The sequence below is a fragment of the Cyclopterus lumpus genome, chromosome 5 (genome assembly GCF_009769545.1).
Source record: "Cyclopterus lumpus isolate fCycLum1 chromosome 5, fCycLum1.pri, whole genome shotgun sequence".
Taxonomy (NCBI): Eukaryota; Metazoa; Chordata; class Actinopteri; order Perciformes; family Cyclopteridae; genus Cyclopterus; species Cyclopterus lumpus.
This window is the reverse complement of record NC_046970.1, coordinates 9,195,891-9,211,455: the sequence shown is the minus strand read 5'-3', so window position 1 is coordinate 9,211,455 and position 15,565 is coordinate 9,195,891. Positions and strand designations below refer to the sequence as shown.

The window sequence follows — 15,565 nt, the reverse complement described above, 5'->3', positions numbered from 1 at the left end:
CCATGATTGTGAGCGATTCCTGCCACCCCTCACACGGTCTCTTCAGCCTCCTGCCCTCTGGGAGGAGATACCAGACTGTCAAACAGCTTCATCCACCAGGCTGTCAGGAAGCTGAACTCTCTCCCCACTCTCCCACTCCTAAAGTAGACTCATATGTCAAATGCTGCTTTATATATTGTTTACATGTTCTTTGTTGTTGTTGTTAACTGTTTGCACTTTATTACTTTTATTTATTCTTATTATTACTACAATCACTTTATGTTGGACAGGAGAGAAACGTACTTTCAGATCTTCTGTATGTTTGCACAAATGGAAGAAGTGACAATAAAGCTAACTTTGAACTTTGAACTTTGAACTACTACAGCAAATCATTGAATGTGCTTCTTGTCTTGGGTATGTTGTGATGCATGGACAGTGAGTGGCCAGTTGGAGTTCCTCCGCCATGGCCTCTGTCGTGCGTCGCTCCCACTTTTACTTTTACGCGTGAATCCTAACAGTGATGTGTATTTCACTGGGTGAAGTCAGCCAGGCCTTGTGACGCTTTGTGGATTGTAATCCTTCTTTATACGGAGCGAATCAGAGCCTGAATCGCAGGGTCGTCTCCTGGGAAGGACCTTATGTGTAGAAAAAAACAATCGGAGCTCAACAATCAGATTTCTTTAATTACTCAGAACTATATGTGGCCACATAGTCTCTGAGACGCTCAGTTCCTAAATCACTACACTTACTATCCATGATTAAACAATACTCATGGAAACAATACAGTGTTTGCAAGGAAATGTTATTCATAGAGAAGCATTCAGACACGAGGCCATTCAAAGTGATTTACAGAGGCGTAGAGATTAAACACAATTGCATTAAAAAGAACATAAAACAAAAAATGAATTTTAAAAAGCAATACAAAGCAAACAGATAAAGAATTACAGGGTAAAATAAGTTATGTATCAAATGTTGTTGTAAAGCCACAGTAAACAACAATGTTTTGAGTTCTGATTTAAATGAGCTGAGCATTTCAGCAGCAACAAAGGGCCATGCAGCAATGCAACACGTTGTTTACTGTGGCTTCAACATGTTGAAACAGGCCAATAAATCCACCACTTCTGTTTTAAAACACATTTTTATGTTGAAAGAGAAACGTGTTTACTTCCTTTGGATTAGAGTAGTCGATTGTTTTGTATTGTAGTGACTAGGGCAAATTAGAGGTTGATGACAAAATATAACACTTTTGTCACATAATTTAACTTTTCTTTACTATTATTAACATGTTAGCATGCATACAAGTTCACGTGAAATTGCCATAATTAGCTAATCAGTTCTTGAGTGATGGCCAAATGTATTTCGTGAGGTCACAGTGATCTTTGACCACTAAATTATAACAAATTCACCCTTCAGCTTAAGAGTTTGTTTGTGCCACTTTTGAAGAAATGCAGTCAATGTTTTCAGACATAATGCCTCCATCCATGGTTGTCTCTGGAGCAGAGACATGAAAAAGGAAAATATTGCCCTCCATATATTGATAATTTGAAGGGGAGCACCAACGGATCCAATAGTGTTCTTTGTAAGACTTTTAATGAGTGTAGTGCCTCAGAACGGAACACTATAATGACTGAAGAACTGTCAGCGAACCTCTACCTCCATGTGTCAAAAAGAGTAAAATAACTTTTTCAATTAGTCTTTTACCTGAAGCAGCTAGCAGGAGACAGGGCTGTGTTCAGGACCAGACAAAGGTGGTAACTGGAGTTAAAATGATCTGAGGTTTCCACAAAGCTTTTAGCTACTGACAAGTATGATTTGCAGTAGGAGGACCATATGTGGGGGTGGTGTTATGGGTAACTCGACTGTTGGAAAAAGATGTAGCTTAACAAAAGTTTAACCTATCTGTGAATACACAAGGGTGCTCTGATGCTGGTGGGGCTGTCCAAAAAAAATTATCATGATTTATTTACAAAGCAAAAGATATCGGTGGAGTTTATGATGGACAGACTTAGAAATGTTGTTAGCCTCCAAAGGGAAACAGGACTAGATCCCAACATGATAAATTGATGGAAAGAATCTAGAGTGAGAAGGAACAAATAAAAGAATGTTTTTCAGAACATGTATACATTACTACGAACAGTGTTGTTAAAAGCAGAGTTTGACTGTCGGGACCAATGACCAAGGGGTTTTAGCATAGACAAGCGTGTAAAAAGAAGTTGAGGGCTTCACCGAGAAGTTAGCTGTTGGTTTGTGGACTACAAGTTTGAAGTCACAAATGTGGCATTTTGGCCGTGGCCATCTTGTTTTTGGTGGCAGAAGTGAACATATTTTGACAAAGGGGTGGAGTTCATGGTGGAGTAGGCGATGAGTGGACCCAGGTACTGTTAGCACAGCAAACGCTTAATTGCCAGCTAATACTAGCACTAGCTAGCTAGTATTTTGCGCTGCTAATTTTGATTAGCTAAAAAACTATCCGACAAAAATGTTCTTCCCGTAAAGAGCAGAGGAGTCGCCCCCTGGAGCATTGGCTTCACTTTTCAGGTTGACACCTGGGTTTAATGGATGGGAAGTCAACTTTAATGAAAACATTTTAAGCAATCAATGCTTAATGAATTCACTTCCTCCATGGAGTTACTGGAGCTGTCATGTAAGTAATCTTATTTTTCCTTCACAGGCCCAGATTGAACGCCTCTTCCTCTCGTGAGATAAAGTGATCAGGTTTTGATCGCATCTGCTCCTGATCCGTTTTCGATCCTGTTATAATCCAGCTGGATCCGGATAATGGAGCGCCTGCTGTGCCTGCTGGTCCTCAGCTCAGTAGCTCTGAAGGAGGCTGTCGGTAAGTTCCTCTTTACTGCACATGAGTCCTGTCGGCATATTGATTTGACAATGCAACAAAATAACCGGGTTCTTTTGGAGCTGTGATCATTGTCGAAACAAGATAGCACAGCACATGAAAGCTAACATCGACACTAATGTAACAGAGGGAGATAATGAGGGCTGACAGTAGATTGCTACAGCATCTGCTCTGTAAATGACCTCCCGATGATGCATGTTCCAGTCAGAATGATGCTGACCCCTCTGTGCAGACAGATGAATCCCGTGCCATCAGATCATTTTACTTTTCTATTTGTTCTGCCATTGGCTGACGATGAGACTAACAGCCAGAGAACAGACTCAACACAACAGTGAGCATCAGCCTTTGACGTGAGACCCACATTAGCTTTCTGTGTCGCATTCTTAACTACAATCAGCGGAGATGTCTTCTGGTGTCAGTTTGCTGGCTGCTGATAGATAGCTAATGAGCTAGTCAGCACATTCAACAGATTAAACTCGTGACCAAATGTCGGTATCAGTCAGAGCCGTTAAAAAGAACACATCATTTATTTGAATAAATTAAAACACAGCCCAATGTATCCAAATGCTAAAATGCGCTGAAGAAATTGACGTTGTTCTGTTCATTCTTAACTGTGTGTCGACTCAAATTTAGCGCAAATCTGAACCCCCGCTTATGGTCCAGTGGGGGGCTGTTAAACCACTACAGAAGAAGAAGACACGACCACACACTAAAACAACCAGTGGTATTAATAAGTAGGCAGGTTTTGTCACTGAGTGATCCAGCTTAGTAGAAAGAACATTTCACTCTCCCTCTTAGCCTCCTTGGTTAACGGGTAGATTTCCCACTGCACACGGTAACATTTCCATTACCATCTCCACTACCTGGGGATAACTACTGGAAGCTATTTTCTTAGTGAAATACTCTTTGGTAAGCAGTGATATCTGTCCAGGGCTTTTATTGTGAAAGGTAAGAGTGTAGCTGTAGCATTGCATGGACTATGGAGCCTCCATGTCATTACCTTCATCAGCATAAACATAACTCAAGGTCTGTCCTATTCCGCTGTGCTGTAAATTGGCCCTTCAGGCAGACAGAACTGAATATAGACAGCCAAGCTTACAGGGAACCAGTCCAAACTCAGATTGTGTCATTGTTCTACATTCATTAGACATTTATTTCATAAAGATAAATTGAAGAATGAGACTTGTAGATTATTGCTATATATTAATGTACTATGTATTAATTATCTAAATACGTTTTACTACTTTTGATTGCAAAACAGAATTAGAATTATTAATTGAACCAAAAAAGTTTCAATTTTGCTTTTGCTTGAGTTTGAGTGTGAGAGAGAAGGAGAGCGAGTTACATGTGTTGGTTGTGGCTCGTTTTGGGAGTTATGGGCTGGATTACATTTTCATCATTGTTGTTTCACACAGTCAGGAGAGAGGATTCAATTGTCTCCATGGAGACCGTCTTCTCTAGCGGGCCGTGGCGTTGAACTGTTGCACCGGTTTGATGGATGGTGCAGGTAGATGGTAATCGGCTGTAGCTTCTGTTGGAATTAACCAGCTGCGCCAGTATGGGGCTCAGTCCCCTGAACACAGCACATGTAAAAAGTGCTCTTTATCATCATCAGTGCTGAGCTGAATAACAGGTGTCACAGACACAGACGTAAAATCTATCCACACTGTTTGATTGAATGTGTGCACAACACAAACCAATATACTTGGCTGCAGCTATATAAGCCTCAAAATGTATTCTCTAGAATGCAGCTGCAGCCATCATGAAGCTAAACTGTTGAGGTGACATTGTGTACAACTAAAAGATAAGCTCGCAAGGAGTGAGTCACTGCTCGACTACAGATATGGTATTGTGTGTGTCTGTGTGTGTGTGTGTGTATAGTGATAAAGCTTATACACTGGATGGGGAGTAACAACGCTCTGCACACATTGTTTTGTGAAATGTTTGAAGGAAGAAAGATATATATGTTTTTGTTCTGTTGAAATGAGTAGGCATTATACCAACAAACACTGTGCGTGCTAAGGTTCTACAAGTTTACGTAAACTCAGCGAGTATTAAAAAGACCAAATTGTGGGGTGGAAGGTTTCCATTAAATGGTGGAATAGAAGAAAATAGAGCAAAGAAACCTGAAAATGCTTCATTAAAAAACATGCTTTCATATTTAATCCGCCCTGGCTGATAAAGTCTGTGTACGGATAAAGCAAAAGATCTTCTAAAGGCTGACGGAAACACATTTTCTGAATAAGCAAATATGTTGTTTTTCATTGACTTTCATTATCTGCAACATAAACACAGCAGTAGAGTGCTGCCACCCTCGGTTCCATGGCTCCACTCCACCAGACCTCTGAGGAAGAACAAACCAAATCATACACAATGACAAACAGACAACATGTGATGTGGTGTTGACAGAGAATTCAAATGAATATGCGAGGACATGAATGCCATAGTAGGTTTGAAGCAGCAATGAAATGTGTTGTACTAAAAAGGTTTCAGATGTTAAAGATGTTCAGTGGTGAAATAAGCATCCAGCTCTTTTACTGAAAGGTGTGGTGTGTAAGATCAGGGGGCTCATTAACCTGGGGCCTGAAAGAGGCGGACGCCACTTCCCAGGCAGACCGATAAAAACAAACCTGACGGAAACTCTGACCCATGTACGAACATTTAAGAAACACAGATGATGAGGTGGTGAACTGAAGCCGGGTTAGGGTTAGAGACCGAACTACCGGCACTCGTGGTCAGCTGATGAATATATCATCATCTGTAAGATACCATTGATGAGTGTTAAAGAAATGCAGAACAGATCAATGTTAGTTTTCATAAAGTGAATTCACTGCAGTGAACACAACTTTATTGATTCATTTATGGTTTATTCCATAGTGACAGATCCAGCATACACAGACACACTGTAAACAGCTATTTAATGTATCGCAGCTCACTGGAGCAGAGGGGTAACCATGGTGACTGTCACTCCATTTTGTCATTATAAGTCCTAATCATAATGACATAAACACAAGTACATGAATACATTAATTCGGTTCACCTGTCAAACTTCCTTCTTTTTTTTTAATGATATCCTACAGTGAGACTGCTAGATCAATGGAGGAATTCAGAGAGAGCGAGTGTTCATCCTCTCGGTAGTCTCTGAGATTCACGGGTGATTTCACTGATCAGCAGCTCATCTCTATGCATCACCATTTATGAGGTGTTGTGCATTTATCATTTATGGTTGAATGTGGGCATGTAGAGGGATGTGAGGCTGAACCGGCTGCTTACACTTACAGGTTAATTTATAAAAAGAAATAGCTTACTGGCAGGCATACGCAAGGTTTTATAAATATTATAATTGTTCGGCCTACGTGCATTTTGTTCTTTGAACGTACGCAAACATTTACTGTGGATCCTACGCACTGTTTTATAAATGGGACCCTTGAACCTCCAGCCAGCAAATACAAATACACATTGTATGGACTTAGTAGAGGTGAAATGCTGACTCCTACTACAACACTGCACCTTTAAAGCTGCAACAGTAGCTGTAAACACAAGACTGACTCATTATGCCTGCATGACGTTATGGTGAACGTGTCAACAATAGTTGCTTATTTACAGCCACAGAGCAACATTTGCTTATAAAAGATTGTAAAAAAATTCCTTTGGTTACACAGTTCTAAATATAACACTTCATTGTTATCGATCAATTTGAATTGATAGGAATGATCAAAAATGTACACAAAATACCAAAACCCAGAGGAACACCATGGGAAAATATATGCCGTGATTTGAAATGAATGAATTTTTCTGTGAAAACAAGCACTTCTGTTGTAGAACCTGCTCAGAAACCCCCTTCTTGTCAATATAACTAGGAAAGCCAAACATTCTCTGAATGATGTAGGTCTCTAGTTTGTGATTATAAAGTTGTATCTGGTTGTGAGCCCTATTTAGCTTATTTAGCCGTCAAGCTAACATTGGTACCAATGGATGATACCAATACCTTCACTGCAGAGTTAAAAGTACAGCCTCTGAAAGACTAATGTTAAGGATGTCACCTGATTATGTGTTTTGTATAAAACAACTCTAAAGGGACTAGTATCTATACCTGTCACCTTAAATGTAGTTAAGTACAGTACACTATTTATCATTGAAACGTAGTGAAGTACATGTAGAAGTGTAAAATAGAATAAAGTGGATATTGCCAGGTAAAGTAGAAATATCTCTCAACTGTACTTTAGTTCAGTACTGGAGTACTTCCCACCACTGCCAGAGTTATTGATTCTGTTTTGCAGTAAGTTTGTTATCTTGACGTCTAGAGACATTTATATTTAACAAGACGTTGAATGCATATTTACAACTTCTTCTTTTGCAGACTTTTCGGAAACGTGTTGAACAACTTCTGTTACATATGGATAGGAATATATTATTGTCATATGTTGAATTTAGGGCTATAATCCAGAGGGAATGTTTGCGCTGTTTGATAAACCGACGTGGTGTTTCTGAACCAATCAAGAACCAGTGTGTTCCTCTGTGCTGAGGGGAATAGTGTGAAGAATTTATTGAATTCTTTATTGAGTATATTGAGAAAAAAAAAAAAGGGCCACTGTGTGTCAGTGGTTAGCAGGTCCGTCTTTCAATCAGAGGATCAATGGTTCGACCCCCCTCTGCTAGCCCTAGTCGATGTGTCCTTGAGCAAGACACTTAACCCCGAATTTTCTCCTCGTAGCTGTGTCTACGGTGTATGAATGTAAATCGCTTGGGATAAAAGCGACTGATTGTGTTCAGTAGATACACAGCTCAGTGATGGACATATGTATTCTCTTCCTTCCCTCCTGTCCTCCTCCACCCTTCGACAGAAATACTACTCAGGTTGGAAATCCCTTGTTACTCAGCAGTATTTCTGAGATGCCCCGTTATGCTTTTGAAATGTATCATTGTGTCACCCAGGAGCTCTCTTTTCCCAGCCCTTATATTCTGAGAATATCAGAAGTTCTAATGAAATTAATTGAATTCACAAATGTTTGCTGGGTTATCTTACTTGAACGCAGGAACACAAATGAGACCAGCTACCGTGATATAGCACTGAAGTCATGTATCAGCAGAAGCATAGGGATGTCTTCATTTTGGACCTAAAACCTTTTTCCAACAATGTAAATATCTAATTTATGTCACACAATCCTCTGCTTTCGAACAAGGACATCTTACATTCTGTGTTATACATTTCTTGCCATTTGCAGCTGGTGCAGTGTTCATGCTGAGCGGAAGTATTGTGTAATGATTAAGTTGTAGTTTCCCCACGGTATCTGTGTGCAGCTTTACTGCTACAGACAATAAGGCTCTTTGCGTCTGTCTTCAAAAAGAAGACTACACTCATAAAAAATGCATGTCTTTTATCAGACCTGCATTTCAAGCCAGACTGCATAATATAGGCTTATTCCTTATTGGGGTCATAAAGCTGTACAGTGTGATGGGTGTCTGTAGCTTTGCACATTGGGTGACTGTTTTAACAGTATTCATAACTCTTTTGAAAGATGGATGACATCACAGCTCCCCAACAGTGAAGCCAAATTATCTCCATCGCCCCGGGATGGTTGACTGCAGTATAGGTCATAAACCCCCCCCAGTCTTTTTCATCATACATGTATTTGTATAGATATTATGGTTCGCTGTTGTGCCAAACTGTGGTGCTAATGGAGCAGCTAGGTGGCTACGCTAACAAGCTGTGGCTGTGCTCGGCTAGCAATTGGCTTGGGCAGGTGCGTGGGCGGGACCATGCACCTGCCCTCAAGCCCCCTGATCACACTGTGCAGACTCTGGCTCCACATGACGTCAAAAGCACAAGAGGAAAGCCCCCATTGGTTTGCAGCCCCCGTTTTTTAGGCCTCCAATTTGGTATTTCAGCTGTCGCCATCTTGGTTTTTGTCCGTCACCATCTTGTTTTTTTGCAACCAAAAGTGACACAAGAGGGCGGAGCTAATTACAACTTAACATTTATAGGCGACCAAAATATTGCAATTAACTTTCATGAACTGAAAACACACTGTTAAAGGGTTTAAGTTGTAAGACAAACATACGGACATCTCTCAGACCAGTAGCCACAGTAGCCCCACCCTGAAGCATCTTTGTTTGTTTGTTCAAACAGCCCTCAACTTGATTGAAATATTTGTATTTACTTTTCTTTAATTAATTAAGAGCTCTTAAATGGATTCTTATAAAAAGAAAATGAATGTGTATTGCAATGATAAATATATATTGTATATATACTGTATATGCAAAAAGCATTATTGTATGCAGCAGTAAAGCTGCTACAGCTTAATCTTTACACCATACTTCATGAACACTGCACTAGCTATAAATGGCAAGATGTAAGTAATGGCTGGTTGCAATTACTGTCTAAGAGTACACAATATAATTGTCCAAGACACAGCAGTAGGTCCTCACCATTGGGACGTCTCTGGCATAAACTGTGGTGTGTAACTAAAGTGTTGTTGAACATGTTACCAGGTGGAGACGTGTGTGTGTCGGGTCATGACAGCGGGCCACTGTTTGAAGAACAGCCGAGCAGTTTAATCTACCCAGAAGGCCTGAGTGAAGGCAAGGTGACCCTCAGCTGTCAGGCCAGAGCTAGTCCAGCCGCATCCTACAGGTGGGTAACACACACACACACACACACACACACACACACACACACACACACACACACACACACACACACACACACTCTCTCTCTCTCTAGCTGTGCTCACTTTTCGGGACCACTTATTCCTCAGAACCTGGCATCTGAAGGTGTGTTCTTCAGAGGACTTCGCCTGGGCTCCACTAGATTCTTGATTGATGTCTCCAGTAGCTCAGCCACTCTTAACAGCATGTTACTGTCCTGCAGCAATGCCTATGTGCTAAAATCTACCACACACGAGGACACTGGCTTCACCACCAACATCATCAACTCTTTCCAGCCTCTTCACCCTTTTAATGCTCCCTTGTTTGCTCTCCTTTTGCTCTTCGTCACTCTGTCTCTCTGCAGATGGCTTGTGAACGGCACAGAGGTCCCTCTGGGTTTGGACCTGCGCTACACCCTTGTTGCCGGCAACCTGGTGATCAGCAGCCCAGAGTCCATTCGAGACACAGGCTCCTATCAATGTCTGGCCATCAACCGCTGTGGCACCATCATCAGCCGGGCAGCGAACCTCAAATTTGGCTGTGAGTGAGAGCAGGCCTTTTAACCTTTTCACCTGTATGAGCTGCAGTGAGTTGGTCACTGAGGCAGAGATAGAAGGTGTGAGAGACGTAACACTACAGTGCTTTGGTTACTATCAACTGTGTACTATTACTGCCTCTGTTTACCATTTGTATATGACAGTAATCTATTGTTTCTCCAGACCTCCATGACTTCCCTCCAGACAGCAGGAGACCTCAGACAGCATATGAAGGCATCGGAGCATTCCTGGCCTGCCAGCCCCCTATACATTATCCAGGTATCCACTCTACTTCAGGGTTCCATGACAGTATTTAGCATTTCAAACCACCTGGAAGATAAGAGAAAACAGTTAGACAGCATAAAAAAATGAGAATTAGCTGTCAGAAAACCTGCAGCTCACATAAGGGTCCATAGGTGGTCCACAGGTCACAGAGTTTTAAATCAGAATAATTATGTTTTACCTGTTCTGGGATAAGAATTCCATATTGAAATCTACTAGTACTAGTAGGACGGCAATAATTACGACCCGGTACATTCCGACTACATTCCGAATGAATGTGTCTCCTCTGCAGCTCTGTCCTACCGCTGGTTGATCAACGAATTCCCCAACTTCATCAAGAAGGACGACGGCCGCTGGTTTGTGTCGCAAGTCACAGGCAACTTGTACGTGGCCAAAGCAGAGCCAAACGACACCGGGAACTACTTCTGCTTCACCACGATCAACATGGACATCAGCACCAAGAGCACCTTCAGCAAGGCCAACCAGCTCACTGTGCTGCCGGACGGTATGAAGGAATGATTTATTAGCAGCCACGTTATGCAGAAAGTGTGTGTAACTGATGAATAAATGTAAAAAATAATGGAGGACAGAGGGATAGCTGAGAAGATCTGGTGTGGTGTTAATGTTATAAGTGGTAGCCTGCCTTAGGGTATATTCACAACTAGCTCGTCTGGAGCTTTTCACCCAAAAGGTTTGATTTGCTGGGAATATGTGAACCAGGGGTGGTTGGCCCATAGAGGAAGAGGCGGTTGCTCCTCCTTTATTTCTTATCATTGGTATTGATTTGAAATAAACCATTTTCATTTCCAAATCTCATTATAATTAAAAAAATAATTGTTTTCTCTTTCTCACTATGGGAAAAAACTTGATCATTGAAATTCTGATTAAAATGCTTCGGCAGCAACACCTACAGGGCTGGCAAGAAAGTGGTGGGAGGGGAGGGGATGAGGTCCTGCTGTCCTCCATTAGGGCAATTTTTCTATCTTGTTTCATGCTAATATGCTATTGTCCAAAACGCAGAAAATGACTCTCCAAATAGTGTCTTCACTTCTCTACCACCGTATTATACGTGACAAACTGGCATTGAAGTGATAGTAGCAGGGCAGCCTCAGGCCTCAGCTAGAGCTTTGCTGGGATTTATTGGTGCTCAAAATGGCCTGGGTTTATCCTCTGGAGAACCTGATGTGTTGTTTTTATTGGTACCGTTTTTTACGATTATTGTTGGTGTAAAACATGGCCGGTAACAAGGCAGCATAAGGTCAGGCGATCCCTGAAATAGTAATGGTAGTAATCCTCCATGAGAGATCATGAATATAATCTCAAAACTATCTTGCCAGTAAATGGATCAGTATGTTGCTTCAGAGAAAAACACAATGTCTCTATTGTTGTGTGTATGCATATGCATGTGTGTAACATTGAGATATACATTATGAAAGGGATTTCATGTGAATGTTTACAATCGTATTTTATTTCAGTCAATCCCAGGAAATCACCTCCAAGCATCAAGGTGCGCTTCCCAGCAGAGACTTACGACCTAGCAGGACACACCACCCAGTTAGAGTGCTTCGCCTATGGGAAGTAAGTTTACCACCCTGAAGTCAATATGAGTTTCCCCACTGGGGATTAATAACATTTTCTAATCTAATCTAATCAATGAAAAAATGTCTGCAATGTATTTTGGATCGAAATGTGTGCCTTGTCCAGCTTTAAACTTGTCTATACTTCTTACTTGTATTTCTTCCCCTAAAACTTCTTTAATACTTCCTCCCCATCTGGTCTGTGTGCTGAAACTCTTCCTTTGTTTCACCTCGGTCTCTTTCTATGTTTTGTCTCATAGTCCAGTCCCAAAACTGCGATGGAGGAAGGTGGACGGTTTGATGCCGTCCAAAGCGGGCTCAAGTGCCGAGGCCCCCACCCTCATCCTGCCAGAACTCTCCTTCGATGACGAGGGCGTTTACGAATGTGAAGCCTACAACTCAGAGGGCAGTGACTCATACCAGGGACGCATCAACGTGCAAGGTACAGAAGACATACTATGAATATCTAGTGGTGTTGCAATGAAGCACATACCTGTCACTATAACATGACCTCAATAATTTAATGTTATTGACTTATCGTACGATATACGTACATGACCTCAATCATTTAATGTTATCGATTTATCGCACGATATGTGGACATGACCTAACTCATTTTCACGTTATCGACTTATCGTAAGATATATGTACATGACCTTACTGGTTAAACTGATGTGAGAATGTAGCAGTGGTGTTCACTGTTTGTCTTTCACACTCAAGACTTCAAGGGCAAATATGTTTTAAAGTCCATCAGTGAAGCAGCTTATGAGAGAACAGAACACTCCTCTTTCTCGCTATCATAACTTTTCAGCTCTGCCCTGTCAGTAAATGTCTGAATGAAGCCATTGGGAAAAATCTGTGTAAAAATCATCACTTAAACATATCAGCAATATCACATATTTCATGTCTGAAGCGGACAAAAGGTCACCTTTAGTGCATTTCCTTAAAGTATTTATATATGTATGCATTTATGTTTTATATCTATGTTACATTTTCCTTATCTCTCTTCTCCAAACCTCTAGCTCAGCCCGAGTGGTTGCAGGTGATGAGCGACTCAGAGGTGGAGATCAGCTCAGACCTTCTCTGGAGTTGCATTGCTGCCGGTAAACCCAGACCCTCCATCCGCTGGCTACGCAACGGACAGCCACTCAGCACACAGGTAACACATGCAGGGTGCTGTCTCACTGCTCGTTATACCTCCACACACAAATATGTTAAAATCTCCTTCTACTGAGTTTTTGTCTTCTTTTTCAATTCAATTAAATTTATTTTGTATCATCCAAAATCACAAATTTGCCTCAGAGGACTTTACAATCTCTACACATACGACATCCTCTGTCCCATGACCCTCACATCGGTACAGGAACCCCCCCAAAAATTACTTTAGCAGTGATTGTCAATGGTCAGTCACCAAATTGATAAAGAATCTCAGTAACAGGAATACTTGGTGGTTCAATCCCCGCCCTAGTCGATGTGTCCTTGAGCAAGACACTTAACCCTGAATGGCTCCCTGTAGCTGTTCTACAGTGTATGAATACAGTTGTAAGTCGCTTTGGATAAAAGTGTCAGCTAAATGACATGACATGACATGTAGTAAATGATTACTCATAAATTAAGTATGAACTTGCTGGTAACTTGACCAGTGTCTATTGCTGACACTGAAATGGATTAGATTTGTAGATGTTGATTTAGTTTGCGTATTATTATTATTATAATAATGAGGGTTGTGAAAGATTCAGGACACAAAGCAACTTCAAAGAGACGCAAAACAACTACAAAGAGACACAGGAAGACTACAAAGGGACCAAACAACTACACAGAGACGTAAAACGACTACAAAAATAGGCATAGCAACCACAGATGCAAAAATAACTAAAAAAGACCAAAACAACCATGAAGAGACATAAATGAACTACACAGAGACACAAAGCGACTTAAAAAAATGGCATGTATGTATTTATGCTTTGTTTCACAGCTTACATATCCCATCCCTCACTTTCTTTTCTCTCTCTTCTTCTACCCCCCAGGTCCGGGTAGAGGTGAACGGGGCTCGTCTTAAGATCAACAATCTGGCTCTGGAGGATTCTGGGATGTACCAGTGTGTCGCTGAGAACAAACATGGCACTGTCTACTCCACTGCTGAGCTCAGGGTCCAAGGTAGACGTCTAAGGAGGACTGATTTAAATGACAGATTAGAGAAGCCTGTTGTTCTCTGAAGTGGAAACGTTGTTTTTAAAAGGCTAAATGCCAACAAAAATATGGATCAATGTAGAATATTTTGTTAAAACATCTTACATCTAAAATCTAAATAAATTACATCTGTCTTTTTTCAATAAACTTTGACTTTTGGACTCTTGGATGCTCTTTAAGAGTTATTGGAAATGTTTGGATCACAGGACTTTGAAACAATCCTACGTAGCCACAACTGGACTCTAAATCTACCAATAGTGTTATATTAATATCATTAGTGTAGCCTGATCTTTATCTGCAACTTTTCAGAATTACCGGGCTTAGTGAATTTACATGCAAAAAAACAAGCAAAAAAACATGTGTTGTGAACCCATCCATGTCTTACTATCAGAATAAATAGCAGGGACATACTGTGCCATTGACTTTAGACCAGGTTTCTGTTGGTTGGTTGCACATTTTCCTTGTATTTATGCACATTTGATTTTAATATGATGTAATACTGTACCACACTCTAGCCTCAAAATAATAGCATTTTGTCTTCTACTCTTCCTCCATCTCCCATACTCTTCTCCTCTGCATCGCATCCATCAACCTGCTTGTTTTCTGCTCTGCGCTGTTATCCTGCCACCTGCCCTTCCAGTTCAGGCTCCAGACTTCAGGTTGAACCCAGTAAGGAGACTGATTCCAGCAGCCAGAGGGGGGCAGGTGATGATCGAGTGTCGCCCTCGAGCTGCTCCCAAGCCCAGCCTGTTCTGGAGCCGTGGGACGGAGCTCCTCACCAACAGCAGCAGGTAATACTGAGTTAACCTGAGGAAGACCTGGACTCTGATTTCAGAGTTCAGTTACTTATTGTATTGCAAAAAAAATAAAAATAAAACAAATAAAACAAAATACATAAATAGAGACACCATGAGGCATGACATTAACGGGATAGCTGGATATGCATTCAGTACACGAAAGTATGGATGGCTAGATGCAGATTGCTGTATCATATACTGTACTAGGCCTTTACCTCAGTGTTTTATGTGTAACACACCACCTCAGTCGTTATGCTTTACTTTTAGTCTTACTCTAGAAACAAAAACGTAGGTGGTAGTACATAATGAGTGTGTCCTGAGTTGTTTTGGTCAATAGCTCCCCTCAGTTGTGATATAATTACAACATATCGCGGTCTGAAGTGAGCTATTGCTTTTTTAAAACAGGTCATCAACTACGGCAATGTGAAATTAGAGACGTATTCCAATTTAAAGAGGTAATTTTGCATTAATAAATGATGATGTTCACAATATAAAAGACCCTCCCGAGCTGCCTGCACATACTGAGGCAGTTGTTATGGAACGTACACTAGCAGCTAGCATTTCTTTTTTTGTCATTCTAGGCTAGCGTTTCATTGATTTTATTATTTGTCTCTTTATATATGTTATTTGTATGTTTCTATTTATTGTGTTATCACTGAGAATCTATCCAGCATCAGTACGATGGCTCTGACTCCTGCTTAT

At 41.0% G+C, this 15,565-nt stretch overlaps 1 protein-coding gene across 1 annotated transcript in view; it reads left to right on the top strand.

The window, feature by feature from the left end:
- Positions 1 to 2,340: 2,340 nt before the first annotated feature.
- Positions 2,341 to 15,565, top strand: part of cntn2 (contactin 2) — a 34,331-nt gene continuing 21,106 nt past the window's right edge. Inside the window, exons 1-11 of the mRNA XM_034532089.1 lie at positions 2,341 to 2,354; positions 2,745 to 2,815; positions 9,326 to 9,467; positions 9,846 to 10,021; positions 10,201 to 10,296; positions 10,592 to 10,804; positions 11,775 to 11,877; positions 12,137 to 12,318; positions 12,899 to 13,035; positions 13,904 to 14,033; positions 14,707 to 14,857. Coding sequence (XP_034387980.1) covers positions 2,341 to 2,354; positions 2,745 to 2,815; positions 9,326 to 9,467; positions 9,846 to 10,021; positions 10,201 to 10,296; positions 10,592 to 10,804; positions 11,775 to 11,877; positions 12,137 to 12,318; positions 12,899 to 13,035; positions 13,904 to 14,033; positions 14,707 to 14,857 — 1,415 coding nt within the window. The remainder of the gene's footprint in view (positions 2,355 to 2,744; positions 2,816 to 9,325; positions 9,468 to 9,845; positions 10,022 to 10,200; positions 10,297 to 10,591; positions 10,805 to 11,774; positions 11,878 to 12,136; positions 12,319 to 12,898; positions 13,036 to 13,903; positions 14,034 to 14,706; positions 14,858 to 15,565) is intronic.